The following is a 14115-nucleotide window of genomic DNA, read 5'->3' on the forward strand; positions in this document are numbered from 1 at the left end:
TAAAATCTCAAGAAACTAGTTTCCCATAAAAACAACCTTAAAACTCAGGGTCAGCTAATCTCATGCTCATCTCTGTTATCCACACGGCCAACATTTGAGCTCATAAAATCATTTTCCCTCGAAAATGAGCCTCATTATTGTATCCCTTGAACTCCCAACACCCACCTGCCCCAAAGAGAGCTGAGGCCAAATTCCAGGGACAAGCATCTCCAAAACTCCTTCTCAAGGAGCTAAAAGGTTAAATATCCTTCTGAAGCGTCAGACTGCTTATTTATGAACTGGGCAAAATTCCACTATCTCATAGGGTTGCTGTACATCATCTTGGTGCCTGTGCAGCAGGAATTCCAACTAATTCTTACTATAATTATCATCAGTGTACCCCTCTTTGTCGAGTCAGGAAAACTCTACAAGAAATGAGACTTAAGAGAAAAAGCTAACAGGAACCTGAAACAGAGTGAAAAAAGAGTCAAATCACATGCGCAGCCCAGAGGAGCTCGGGGGCTGCGGGTCCCTGATACCTGTTTGTGGCTGCTCCCCGGGGCCTCCCCAAGCACCGTGGGAACCCTGAAAGCCCAGGTGCAGGACCAGCTCCCCTGGCTGAGGCCGCGCCCCTAGCGGGGAACCTGGACTCGGCAGACACCCGCCTGCCCCTCAGCTCAGCACTTCGCAGCCAGGGGACCTGTCCCCATTTACACTCTGGGGGTGACAGCACCACCACCTGGTGTGGTCAGAGGATATCACTGGCTGGGGTTTGCGCAGCGTTTAGAACGCACGTAGCCAGAGCTGTGTCTGGTAAGTGTCTGTCTCTTTAACATAGAGGCTGGAGGGGCGAGCAGGGAGGGGAGTGTGGAGACACGAACCTGGAGAGTGAGGAGGGACAGACCCGTGGAAGGACACGGTCCTGGGCTTTGGGATTTCAAACTTTACTTAAGAGCAGTGGACCATGCCTGACCATCCCTGCCCCCAAGACTACAACCTCTTCAGAAATCTCGTAGCACTTAGGGTTCTACCTCGCAGGGACACCCCAGATTGAGGACTCTCCCTGATGAGGCGCCACCGAGATGCCCAGAGTGGTTACCCTCAAGTGGGGGCCCTGGGCGAGGGAGTCGGACAGGAGGCTTCTGGGGCGCTGATGACGTTCTGTTTCTCAGTCTAAGAGCCATGAACGTTGTCTTGGCCGTACGCTGAAGATCTGTACTCTCTCCCGTATTTGTAAGGACAGATACAAATCACAACTGAAAGGCCTGATTCTGCTAGTCGAAAATAAGGGAGAGGCTCTGCTCTACTCCCCCTTTCTTTCAGAATTTCTTCCTCAGCCCTTTTAAAATGTACCTAAATGCTTCTAACGGCTAAACAAGCCTCTGTCAGTCTCATAACTCAGGAAAGTTTCAAGGACCTGGGAGCCTTCACTTTGAAATGAAGTTACCAAGAATGTTCACCACCCAATGGGAGGGGCCTAACCTGTGCCCGAATGCACACTACAGACCTGCCTGAACCAGAGAGCTGGGCCCACTCAGCTCACACAAGACTGCAAGTCCCTTCTGTCTCTGCAATCCTTTCAGCGAGCTGCCTGTGCGTCCCATTCTGGTTTAAGTCTTATTCGATAGTAAAATTGTTTTCTTTCTCTTTTGCCTTTGTGGAGAGGTTTTTCCAGGGTGGGAGATACCATAACCTCTACTGTTTTCAATATTTCCCCCAACATATTTAATACTTCAATAAAGAGATCAAAATATGCTTTTTATAATTAAGTTAAGTTAGCCCAAAGTGAAGGAAAAAATGACTCCTAGACTATTTACTTTGTTATAACACACACAAAAAAGTTCAGATCTTGCTGGGTGATATATAAATTTTTGAAATACGTACTGAATAAAGGTGACTTTTAATCTAGATCTGAACAGTAACAAGTTTAAAAGATGCACAAGAGAAAATATTAGGAAAAGCAGCAATTTCAACAAACGCAGAAGGCAGCACATTACGCGGTGGAGACAGGGAGCACATGGAGGTCAGATGCCCCAGGGTCCACCCCAGCTCTCACACTTCCTAACGTGTTACCTATCCTCAAGAACTGGTGAGCCTTCACCACACTTCCCACCTCAGGGACTCGGTTAAGAAGCACTTTATGGGCGTTTTCATAAAATTGTGAAGATTCAAAAAGATGGATACTACTATCCCCACCTCAAAGATGAAGAAACCAGGACTCAAAGCGATAAAGCAGAGGACTTCCCTGGTGGTCCAGTGGGTAAGACTCCGCACTCCCAATGCAGGGGGCCTGGGTTCGATCCCGGGTCCGGGAACTAGATCCCACATGCATGCTGCAACGAAGAAGTCCGCATGCTGCAACTAAAAAAGATCCCACGTGCCGCAACTAAGACCCGGCGCAGCCAAAATAAATAAATGAATAATAAATAAATAAATATTTTTTAAAAAACAAAGTAATAAAGTGGCCTGTCCAAAGCTGGGAAGTAAATAAGCAGCGGGGGCCAGAAATAACTCCTGACCAGCTGATTCAAGGGCCCTTGGAAAGGCTTCATCTCACTACCCAACAAGAAGCACCTGATTCCAAAACAGGTCCTTCTTCACTGCTCCTCACTGCCTCCCTGACCTTCCTCACCTGTGAAATGGGACCAAGTGAGACTGTGACATGTATGCTTCCCACGATGCCTGCAATACAGTAATTATTCAGCATTCTCAAGTTGCCACTTGAGGGATGGCAAAAACATGCAAAGGCTTTTTCTTTCCAAAATAAATGGTCCCTTAAAGTGTGAAAATTCAACCTCAGGACACTCACCAAGCATGACCCAGGTGTGCATGATCGTAGACAGTTGGTCCACAGCTATACCTAGGAACAGAGTTAAAATCCACCATGTGAAACATATTTGCAAGAAACGGCACCCCACTCTCAGTTAGGATCATCATATAATCATGCCTTTTTTGAAAAGTAACCACTTTGGGGGAATGCATAGCCGGGGCTGTATTACACTTGAATCGCTAAATGCACAGCCAAACCTGTGAATCACTATGACTTTAAACATGCTTTTATCACTTATTAAATGCTTCCACCTGAGAACCCAATCCCGCTTTCCATGCAGAGGCCCCGCCTCCGAAAACGCTGGGTCCACAGCCCTTCCCGCCCCACCTCCCGCAGCACCCCGTCCCCCCCCAAATCCCCGGGGGCTACCAGGAGGCGGTGTCCGCGCCGCTCACGATCAAGGGGTCTTTCCTCCCGGTGAGGCTGTTGTACACCTTGACGCCCGTGTCGTAGCCCGCAGGCTGCAGCCAGCCCTGCCCGCGCGCCCCCGACGCCGCCCGCCCCGGCCGCGGCCCCGGCCCCAGGCCCAGCGCGGCCCGAAGGAGCGAGGGGCCCACTGGGACCCCGCGCGCCCGCAGCATGGCCGCTCCGCGCCGCGCGCAGATACTCGCCAGCCGCACCCACTCCGGGAGGGGCCACGAGGCCCCGCCCACACGGAAGGGGCGCGGTCACGCCCCGCCTACCCCGGAAGAGGAGGTCGGGAAGAGGCCGCCCCGCCTCCCTCGGGCTGTCCGGAGCCCTCTGCGGCGCAGGGGGAGGGGCAGTGCCTCAGGGTGGGGGAGGGGAGCGGCAGGCTGGGGTGGTGTCCCAGCCCCGGGCCGCGCGCGGGCCGAGGCGCTCCGCCCTTCTTCTCAGCGCGGGACCGAGCAGAGCCGGTGCAACCCGGGCCTGGGGACGGGCCTACGCGCGGCCCGGTCCGGTTCACGGGGCGGGCACCAGCTGCCGGCTCCTCGCCTGCTGGCGAAGCACGTCTGCACCCCAGCGCAGCACACAGAGCAGGTCTGCACCCCAACGCAGCACACCCTGTCTCCGCATGAAAGAGCGAAGCTGGGACACCACCCATTCATCAAGTACGCGTAGTAGGAAATGTCTGCCTGGGATTCATTTTAAGATTAAAAGTTATGTCATCTCGTCTCTTGAGAACAAAAACATTCTGAATTGCGGTTTCAACGGGACTTTTTAAAGGTGGATTCTCTTGAAGTTACTTTCAAATTATCTCGACAAACGTGTCCCTATTGATATCTTCCAAAACCGTGTCAAAAACAGAAAGAGAAAGAACGAAAGAAAGGATGAAAGAATGAAAGAGAAAGGAAGGAAGAAAGAAGGAAAGAAAAAGAAAGCAAGAGAAAAAGAAAGGAAAGGAAAAAAGAAAGAAAAAAATCCCCTTTGCTTTTGCAGTCCTCACAACAGCACATAAGTTCCCCAGTTCTTTCTTGGGCTTGTTTTGGTCGTTCTATAGAAAGGCAAGTGCTTAACTAGAGACAAACAATTATATCTTCCTAGAGCACTTAAACTTTTCCCCAAGATCCCTGGAGTCCACCTCTGCAGCTAAACGGTAGTCTAACGTGAATTGTGTTCTAAGGCATGACGCTAAAATGTTAGAATCTGTCGTTCAGAATTAGGAGACCTCCACATCAGTGCTAAGCACACACTCCCCAAATACAGTTCTGCTGGTGCATTACCCGATCCCTGAGTACTTTAGATTGCAAGTTCTTCTGAACTCTCTCACTGTACCCACCAACAAATTCAGAAAAGGATTGCAGAATCAATCTCTGATGAAATCCACCTGTTGTGCAGGTGGGAGAACATTTGAGCAGTAAAACATCTGATACAGAAAGCTCTGACCCAGATATTAGATATGCCAGTAAAATAAGAAAATGAACAAAAGGCTTGACTGCAATCTGTGAGAATATGCGGAATTCAAGGAAAAAGCTAGAAGTTTTGAAAACAGATTTAGTAAGACAACACCAAACCCCGCACATGAATCTGGATAGCTGGCATGTTTTAATTGGCCATAGGACATCATGATTTTTAAACTAACAATGGTATCTTCTGTCCTCTGAAAATTGGTCCCGTAAGGTGCTCAGCCCTTGGCAGGCAGCAATGCTACCTTAAGTCTTCTGGGAATCTTCAAACAGTGATTAACATACCCATTATTTAATGATGCTTAAAAGCATGACTCCTCTTGCAGGTTCAATATTAAAGTAAAAGTGACTGGGAAGATATATTAGCACATACACCAAAAGAGTGAAAGAGAGAGAGTTGAGGTGACTCCTCCCAGTCTAGGTCAGAACAAAGTATATTAATGATTCCAAAATATCACGAATGCCATTTCTTAGTCCTTCATGACAACAGCAAAAAAAAATGTAGTTCTCAGCATCACATTTTCTTTCAAAGCAAAATCTGTAAATCGAAAGTAGAGTAGATAAAGATAGCACATATTGTTTAGGGCGATTCAAGTTTGAGATGAATGTGTTAGGATTTATATTTTAAGCACCTCTAAAGAATTGTATGTTCATCTCTTTTACTCCCATAGGTTTCAGCATCTCCAGTTAAACTAGAAATATAACCTTCGAAAAAAAATTTAATAACCATTTTTGAAACACACTCCAAAGAACAAACTTTAAACAACTAAAATGCTTCAATCTATCCTCAAAATTAAACACTTTTCTTTAGTGGCATATCTAAAATGCGTGGTCACAGTTATGCGTTAGCTATTGGTCTTCTAACCTTGTCCAGAAAACGGTAAAGTCATTGGCATACACTTTAAGAACTTTGTAAAGCGAATCAAATATTTTCTGACTTTTTAGCCCAAGGGGTGAATTAAATGTCTTATAGACATTTTTTACCACTGCATCCCTAGTGCATAGAACAGCAGCTAGCACATGCTAGGTGCTCATTAAATATTTCTTGTTGAATGAGTAAGTTTTTTTGTTTCACGTGTCTGTGAAGTCCATGAAAACATGAAGAATCATTATTGGGATGACATCGTGATTAAAAAACAAACAAAAAAACTCCAGTTTGCTTATCATTGGAAGGGGTAAATTATTTCTCACCTTTATTCTTAAATCAAGATAAACACTACTCATTTTAGAGCCGATGAATGCAAGGATTAAAAGAACCTATCTCTTTCTTGCAACTGTACTTTAAAATTACTTATATGTTTTTTTCTTATTCAACGTTTACTCTCTATCCCATATAATGTCTCCGTTTCCACATAACGTCATAGTATTAAAGTCTTTCGTGCAGGCTAGTGGCCAGTAAATGAAACTTATCATTTGCTTTAAACTGGGCCAAAACTGGAAAAATGCAAATCGCTAAGTAAAATAACAACCATTTTCCTGAATATCGAAGTGAACGTTCGTTCTCCTGATGTGAGGGTGGGTTAAGGGGGCTGAGAGTAAAGATCAAACCCGTTTACTTGAAAGTGTAAGTATTATTCGTTGTTTATCACCGCATCAACGATCCAATGTGAACAACTCATTTCGAAAGACAAACAGCTCCATTTAGTCTCGTTTGCGCCCCGCAGATCGCTGGAATGAGCACCGCTGCAGATAATTACCTATTTTATAAACACTGGATTGGTCTGCAATGCTACTGGGTCACAAAGAGTAACTTAAAACTTCCCGGCGGTCGTGGTTGTCACAACACTGCTTCTCCGGAGACTCGGAGCTCCAACCAGAACGTGCCGAACCTCAGAGCAACGCTCCCCGACCAAGTGGAGCGTCCGCGGGGCAGCAGGGCACCCGGGAGAGAGGCCGAAACGCCCCATCCACGAGCCGAAGGGCGCGGCGCCGCCCAGGCGCGGAGCTGGTAGGGACGTCCGGAGGCTGCAGCCGAGGTACCTGACAGGGTTAGAGACCGCGACAGGACACCCGCCCCTCGGAAGAGGAGACGGCCAAACAGCAGAGCACGGCCGAAGCGGCACAGCGCGCCAAGCCAGGAACACCAGCCGTGGCGCAGCCCTGGGCCCAAAGGCCAAAAGCCAGAACGTGGTCACGCCCATGGGCGGGGCCTCGGCCGGAAGGGGCGGGCCTGAGCGCAGGCCCGTCGTCTAGGCAACGGGGCTCTTCCGAAAGTCTCAATCGAGGAGTTTAGGGCGGGGAGAGGAGCCATGGGGGGAGGGGAGGGGCCGAGACAGCACAGGGAGAGACCCCCCCAGGACCCCGGCAAGTGGAAGCCTGCCCCGCCCCGCTTTGGGTGGTCCTTCGAAATGGGGGCGCGGACTTAAAGAACGGATTCCAGGACACAGGCGGGAAGGAGTCGGGGTGGCCCGCCCTCTGCGGGGGCCCGGCGTGGGGAACGGCTCCCCTTTCGAGCCGCTTTGTCTCCAAGCCGCTCAACACCAGGCTCCGGCCGGCGACACAAAGGGAGGGCGGTGAGGACTGCGCAAGCGCGCGAGCCGCCGAGGCTGCTGGGAGTGGTGGTCCGACTGCCGAATGGTAGGTCTCCCGCGCGGGCAGGCCGCTGCCTGGGCCGCACCAGTGCGCATGCGCCATCGCTTCCGGCCTGCTCGGCCAGCCCTGTCCCCCCGCCCCCTGGAGGACGCGGGTTTCTAGTAGTAAGAGCCCAGGAGGAGGTATCCGTGTTCACCCCGCCTTCTCTTCGTCCTGATTGGACTACTGAGGTAAGAGCGGCAACTCGATTGGCTGTCGAGGTTGCCAGTCTGTTCCGAGCCGTACTTATTTCCCGCTGCAAGGCGGGCTTCGGAGAGTGAGGGGCTGAGTACGGGGAGAGGGGTGGCGACCTGGGCTCGCCATGGTGCCACTGCCGGGTCGGTTCCGGCCAGGTGTTGGGCGGGGCAACCTGCTGCCCCGCGTCCCCCTGTGGGCGTGCAGTGCCGCCCGACGTGCTCCGCCTACAAGTGCGAAACTCCTAGTAAAGTTTGCGCCTCGCCCGCCGCCCCTTGCCCCCGCGACCCCCGCCCGAGCAAAAGTGACAGACAAACCCACACCCCCGGGCGGCGGGGTTGTTGAGGGGCATGAATGCGGTGGGGGCGGGGCCCACGGGGGAGGGGGGCGGAGGGGCCGGGGCGCATGCGCGGTGCTGGGGGCCGAATGTTTCCCAAGTGTTTGAAACTGGTATTTGGGTTTTCCACGTTGGACAAGTGCGGCGCGGCGGGCGGCGCGCGCCCCTTCCCGCGCTCGCTCGGCCCCGGCCCCGGCCCCTGCGCCGGGGTGCGCGCCCGCACGCCCGCCTGCGCCCGCCCCGCGCCTGAGGCCGCCGAGCGCCGGTCCGGCCCGCCAGGCGCCGGTCCCCGGGCCCAGGCAGCGCGGCTCGCAGATGTAGCGGCGCGGGGCCGGCCGGAGGGGGGGCGCCGGCGGGCGGGAGCCTTGCATTTTGCAGCGCTGGGCTCCGAGGGGGCGGGGGCCGGAGGAAGCGGAAAGCCGCGCGGAGTCGCCGGGGACCTCGGTGAACCATGTTGAGCCCTGCCAACGGGGAGCAGATCCACCTGGTGAACTATGTGGAGGACTACCTGGACTCCATCGAGTCTCTGCCTTTCGATCTGCAGAGAAACGTCTCTCTGATGCGGGAGATCGACGCGAAATACCAAGGTACGGCGGGATGGATGGGCGGGGGCGGCTGCTCCATCCCCGCCGGTCGCGGCGCGCCGCGGGGCCGCGGGCCGTCCTGCTCCCCTCCTGGAGAGCCGCGAGCCCGCGGCGGGGCCCTTGCCGGCAGAAACAAAAGGTCTGGAGCGTCTTTGATTTGCCAAGGTCCTTGTGCGCGAAGCCCGGACACGGAGGAGGAAGGAGGAACGAGAGGTCTCAACGCCAGGCTGCGCGAGCAAAGCGCTCTTTGTAGTGAAGTGACGAGGCGGGGTGCTGCGGGGGAGGGGGCGCAGGGGGCGCAGGCTACAGCGCCGAGGGAGGGATGTGCCGCGGTCGCTAGGCTGAGGGGCGCAGGGACGGGGCTGCGCGCAGGGCTGCTGGGAGGGCGCTGCGGACGAGGGGTCCCCCGGCCCTGCTCGCTATCCCCGGAACCACCTTCACCCAGTCCTGAATCTGAGTGTTACATAAAGTCCGGGGTCCGTACTCCGCGTGGTGTAGCCCCAGTCGCCCCCGCCCAGCCCCCGGCCCTGGACACCGAGTGAGGGCCGACTTGCGAGGGGCGACGCGGCCGGGTGTAGTTTGCGGAGGGCCAGGGCTTTATTCCGTGTGTGCAGTGGGGAAGGGGAGGGCAGGGAAGGGAGGATGGGGCGAAGAAGTCGCCCATCTGTGCTGTGCTCGGGGGGCGCAGGCAAGTATTGTCGGCTTGGAGAGGAACATGGCAGGGGAGAGGACCTGTGGGTCGTTCTCTGCAGCCCCGGCTGCCCAGACTGCCGGAGAGAGACGGAGGGTTCGGGTCCGCTGGGAATTGCTGGCTGTTGGGGAAACTTTCCTTTCTGGTCAGGCACGGCATTGGGGTCTGTATTTGGAACGTGGATAGTCACTCGGAGTTTACCCATGTTTACAGGACTACGCAGCAGGCAAACGGAAGAGTGGGGGGAGGTGGAAAGCCAGAAAGCGCCCCACAGCGCACTAGAGCCCCTCAGGGGAAGGCGCCCCTACGCGCTCTACTGGAGGCTCGCCTTCGCAGCGACTTTTATAGGAGCCTTATTAGCATATTGCTAATGTTCCGCCTCGGCCTCCTGTAATTGGCCGTGGCATCTCCCATGGAATGTCCTTATCAGTCCGCTGCTGAACTATTGGTTGCTGGGCCGGATGAGGGCGGGCCTTGCGCAGTGACTGGCACGGGTCTCTGTTTCCGCTGCTTTCTTTTTTCTCTTTGGTAGAGGGGCGGGGAGGAGGGAGGAGGTCGAGTTGATTTGAATGTCTTCGGGTCGCTCGGCCTCCGCCGTCGCATTGGCCATTGTTGTAGCTAGGGCGGGCTGTGTTCTCTGGTTGTGCGTTGTGATTGGTGCCCCGCCTGGCCTCCGCCCTCCGGCCCGGCGATCCCCATAGGCAGTGGTTCCAGGGGCGCGGCGTGCCGCCGGCTGGTCACCTCCCCATTGGCAGGGACCGGCTTGGCCCCGCCCCCATGGACGTGAGCCTGGTCACTTCAGTCGCGAAGCAATGGCGGCGCCCGGGGGACAGGGCGAGGCCGGCAATCCTTGCTGCCGGGGCTGCCGAGGGCGCAGTCGGGCCTCCCGCCCGGGCCCCGAGGACCCGCGGGTGCGGCCGCGTGGAGCGGGGAAGCGTGAGTGACCCGGGCCTGGTGAGTCGGTGACCCAGGACAGGGAGAGCCGGGCGGCCCCCGAGGGGGTCCCGTGTGCGTTGAGCTCGGAGGCGGCTCGGCTGGTGGAATGACTAAAGCGGAGAGTTAACGGGTTTCCCAGTCTTTGAGGAATTCGTCGTCACCGGCACTGTTCCTTAGCATTTTTAGGAAATCTCAAGGAGACCAAAAAGTTCATCCTGAAAATTTTCGAACGTCCACGTCAGTATACCGTTGAGGTTGCTTTCTTACAGCTTTCCTTACTGTCTGGCAGCCTGTTTTACCGCTTCAGAGCCGGAGTATCTTCCGTCGAGTTAATACACGCTCAGTGCGTACTCGGCTCCGTTGGAGAAAATCAGTCCCACCCGCACCCTACCCGGCTCACGTGGAAGCCAGTGCCCTGAGTGAGCTGCAGAGCCTTAACATCCGTCATGGTAATAGTCGTAACTCATTTGGTTGGGACTTAGTACTTAAGTGTTGAGATACGCAGCACAGTCTAATCTAAAAATTAAGGCTTTATTTTTAAAAGAACTCCTAGGTTGCAAGTCAAACTTTTGTCAACAGTGTTTGCATAGTAAACATCAACTGGACATTAATTCATAAGGATGGGTCATAATTAGTTTACCAATGATATTTGAGGTTATTTTGAATTTAAAATATTTTTCAGCTATTTTTGAAGTGTTATTTTTTAAATGCCCGCGCAACAAGGAAGAAGGCTTCATAAAGAACTTCAGCGCAATCCCTGTGTAGAACAAAAAAAAACATTTCTAACAATTGGACAGATCAGCTTAAATGTGTCTGCAGTCTCGCTTAATCCTTAGATTCTTTCCATGGTACCGTTGCTTTCCTATAGTGTCAGTATGGAGCATTTTTAGAAAAAAGGGTCAGCAGCGGTTGGAGCTGATGAAGCCGAAGAAGCCAGGTGTGCTGACAGGATGCCGCCCCAGTTAGCACAGGGGTTCCTGTTTACAGATGTTTGTACTTCAGTGGCTTTGTTGATAAGAGTACTTCGCTTGGGGCATCGAAGAAACGTATGCCGTTGTGTAGGTAAAAGAATTATTTCTTGGTAATTTTGTAATGGGGTGTTTGTTTCTTTCCCACAGCGGGGCTTCACGTGGCAGTAAGCTTGCGTGTGATGTAGAAGAAGCTGTATGCTATTAAATTAGCAATATGATGGAATTGTTCTCTTTTCTATGAAATGATAACATTGTCTTTAGAAATTTGGTTACTAATTAAACCAGCTGATATAGTTTTGTAATGTGTAATCCACTTAAAAAATAAATGGCAGAAACTCATATTTTAGCACCTGTGAAATAGAACTTGGATAAGTTGAATAGAGCTGTTTATTTTCGGGAATAATTACTCCAAGAGCCCGTGAGACTATGGCATTCCTCCTTTCTGGTGGCAGACAGTCTGCATTATTCCTCTAGGAAGTGTCTTCAGGGCTATCTTCAGTTGAAGAATGTAGCCTGGAAAATAATATGTGCTTAAGTAGTATTCGCCTAAGTTCATATGTTTACTCTAGTGTGAGGTTTATGCCTTATAGCTAATTGGATATAAGATCTGGAAGGGGTTATGTCACATTTTATACTCGCCCCACCCGTATCCTCCCGCAGCTTCCGAGTTGGAGAGTTGAATTGCCTTATTTTAAGAGACTAGGAAAGGTTTTCAGGAGAAAAATCTGATACTATTTAATTTCATGGTTACTGTTTAGGGAAAATAACTCTGGGAATTTCTATCTGTGTATGTAAGTAGATTCTTGGGAAGAATATTTACTTCCCTTATTTCAATCAGATTATCTAACAGCTTTTATTTCTTGAGAAATTGCCTAATTACATTTGCCAAATTACATTTTAAAATCACATACACTGTCTTCTAACCTGTCCAAGAAGATTTACATTCAGTACTGAGGGGTTTTTGTTTGTTTTTGATAATGTTTTAAAATCTGTTGCCTTTTATAGATACAGATGTGATTGTTTTAAGCAGTAAATGGAAATGTAAAATCTGCAACGTTTGTTTTAAAGCAAGGCTGGGTCGCCTGGCTTATTGTGACAAACCATTCTTGTTTTCAGTAATACACGGTAATACAGAGATATTCCTGTACGTGCTGGGATGGAATGACGTGACCAATAAACTGAGGCCCTGGGTCACTATGTAGTATTTATGTACGTTCTCTAATTTAATCCGGTATTCTAGATGTCAGTGCATTAAAATAGCTAAAATAATAGCCTTTAAATTATTACAAAAATATTTGGATAGAAACAATGGAAATGTAGGACATAATCATTAATTTTGTAGAAAATAAAGGTTTGGACCTCAGCACTTTACCTAAACTTGAACTTTCCCCATAGGTGCCTGTCCAAGGAGTTTTCGTTACCCAATCTCTGAATGCACACAGAGTCCCTTGGGGAGCTTTGAGGGGCACTTTGATAAATAGGAACTGTGTTGATGTTTGTATTTAGTTCTAAAGATTTTTTCACCAGGAAAAAAAAAAAACCCTGCCAGAGAGACCTACAGGTTACAAGTTTTCATACTAGGAAGCCTTGCATTGATCCTTTTTGTCTCTTAACAATTACTCTTTTTGTAGATCAGAAAACCAAAAGCCTCGGTAGGGTTTATGGCGAGGGTGTAACGCTTATTGTTTCCTTTGCAGAAATCCTGCAGGAGCTGGATGAATATTACGAGAAGTTCAAGCGGGAGACGGACGGCGCCCAGAGGAGAAGGGTGCTGCCCTGCATTCAGAGGGCGCTGATTCGGAGCCAGGAGCTGGGCGACGAGAAGATCCAGATCGTGAGTCAGATGGTGGAGCTGGTGGAGAACCGGGCCAGGCAGGTGGACAGTCACGTGGAACTCTTTGAGGCACATCAAGAGGTCAGTGACACCACTGGCCACAGCAAAGCTGGCCAGGATAAGTCAAAAACTGAGACAGTCGCGCAGGCAGAAAAGCCTAACAGCAAGCGGTCCCGGCGACAGCGCAACAACGAGAATCGGGAAAACGCAGCTAATAATCACGACCATGATGACATCACCTCCGGAACGCCTAAGGAGAAGAAGGCGAAGGCCTCCAAGAAGAAGAAACGCTCCAAGGCCAAAGCCGAGAGGGAGGCATCCCCTGCGGACCTTCCCATTGACCCGAACGAGCCCACGTACTGTCTGTGCAATCAGGTCTCTTATGGAGAGATGATCGGTTGTGACAATGACGAGTGCCCCATCGAGTGGTTCCACTTCTCCTGCGTGGGGCTGAACCATAAACCCAAGGGCAAGTGGTACTGCCCCAAATGTCGAGGGGAGAACGAGAAGACCATGGACAAGGCCCTGGAGAAGTCCAAAAAGGAGCGGGCCTACAACAGGTAGTGGCGGGCCTGGCTGGCCCGAGGCGAGCAGGACGAGCCGAGTATTTATTGCATCGCCACCTGGACGGGCGCGGGGACTGCGCGTGTAGCCTTCTAAAGACTGTTGGAAGAGGAGCTCTTCCTCTCGTAGGGACGACCGGGGTTCTCTTTGCTTTTCCCTTGGTGCACATGTGTAACGAGAGAGTGGTCTGTGGATAAGCATTTTAGAAACTGCAAATATAGGTTTGAATTAAACACTCGAGTGGGTCTCTGGTTTCTGTTGTTGTTGGGAGTCGGGGATGACTTGGAAGCAACCGAACACATTAAATGTGGAAAGAAGAAATTTCACTTAGCTACTATTTTATTTTTTAAAAAATGTTATTACTTCACGAACAGATTTTTAAAAAGTTAGCCAAGTTGCTGAAAATATAACCCATAGCAAATTTGTTTCTTGCTATAATAGTGTATATCCATGTAACAATTCAATAGAAAGGTTTAAAGTTTGAAAATCATTTTTTAAAAAAGCTAAATGGTTACATTTTACCTGACAAACGTGTTATATGCTGGCCCGTTCCCCAAATGGCCATTTTTAATGATTAGGTACATTTTTTTATTAAACCAAACAGGAGTGGTCCAGTCCTGGAGCTTCAGATCACGCTTTTGCTATCAACAAATACTAGTGTAGCTGTCTTTAGCTTACATAAGATGTACAAATGTGCATTTTCAAGTGAACTTGCACTCGCTGTATTAGAGTCAGAAGTGCAGCCAGATGCCGTTGTG

General features: G+C 51.0%; 2 protein-coding genes across 7 annotated transcripts in view; one reads left to right on the top strand and one right to left on the bottom strand.

Moving 5' to 3' along the window:
• The window catches only part of CARS2 (cysteinyl-tRNA synthetase 2, mitochondrial), a 40178-nt gene extending 33408 nt beyond the window's left edge, over positions 1 to 6770 (bottom strand). The window contains exons 1-2 of one of the 2 annotated variants that reach the window (XM_068526410.1): positions 6372 to 6770; positions 2789 to 2839 (exon numbers count right to left, since the gene is read on the bottom strand). Coding sequence is in view for 1 of the 2 variants with exons in the window: in XM_068526409.1 (XP_068382510.1) it covers positions 2789 to 2839; positions 3179 to 3390 (263 nt within the window). In the remaining variant the exon portion in view is untranslated. Of the gene's footprint in view, positions 1 to 2788; positions 2840 to 3178; positions 3417 to 6371 lie in introns of those variants that run through there. The other variant, XM_068526409.1, reaches the window with a different exon arrangement.
• Positions 6771 to 7191: 421 nt separating this feature from the next.
• ING1 (inhibitor of growth family member 1) lies at positions 7192 to 13595 on the top strand. 5 transcript variants are annotated; one of them, XM_068526778.1, is made up of 3 exons: positions 7192 to 7251; positions 10278 to 10437; positions 12657 to 13595. In XM_068526778.1, the coding sequence occupies exons 1-3, from the start codon at positions 7249 to 7251 to the stop codon at positions 13355 to 13357; spliced, it is 864 nt and encodes a 287-aa protein (XP_068382879.1). In that variant the 5' UTR covers positions 7192 to 7248; the 3' UTR covers positions 13358 to 13595. The 5 variants fall into 5 exon arrangements, with proteins under 5 accessions (XP_068382879.1, XP_068382880.1, XP_068382882.1 ...); XM_068526777.1 differs by lacking the exon at positions 7192 to 7251 and adding an exon at positions 9815 to 10006; XM_068526779.1 differs by lacking the exons at positions 7192 to 7251; positions 10278 to 10437 and adding an exon at positions 8054 to 8364.
• The last annotated feature ends 520 nt before the right edge of the window (positions 13596 to 14115 follow it).

This window comes from Eschrichtius robustus, chromosome 18 (genome assembly GCF_028021215.1).
Source record: "Eschrichtius robustus isolate mEscRob2 chromosome 18, mEscRob2.pri, whole genome shotgun sequence".
NCBI classification, from domain to species: Eukaryota; Metazoa; Chordata; class Mammalia; order Artiodactyla; family Eschrichtiidae; genus Eschrichtius; species Eschrichtius robustus.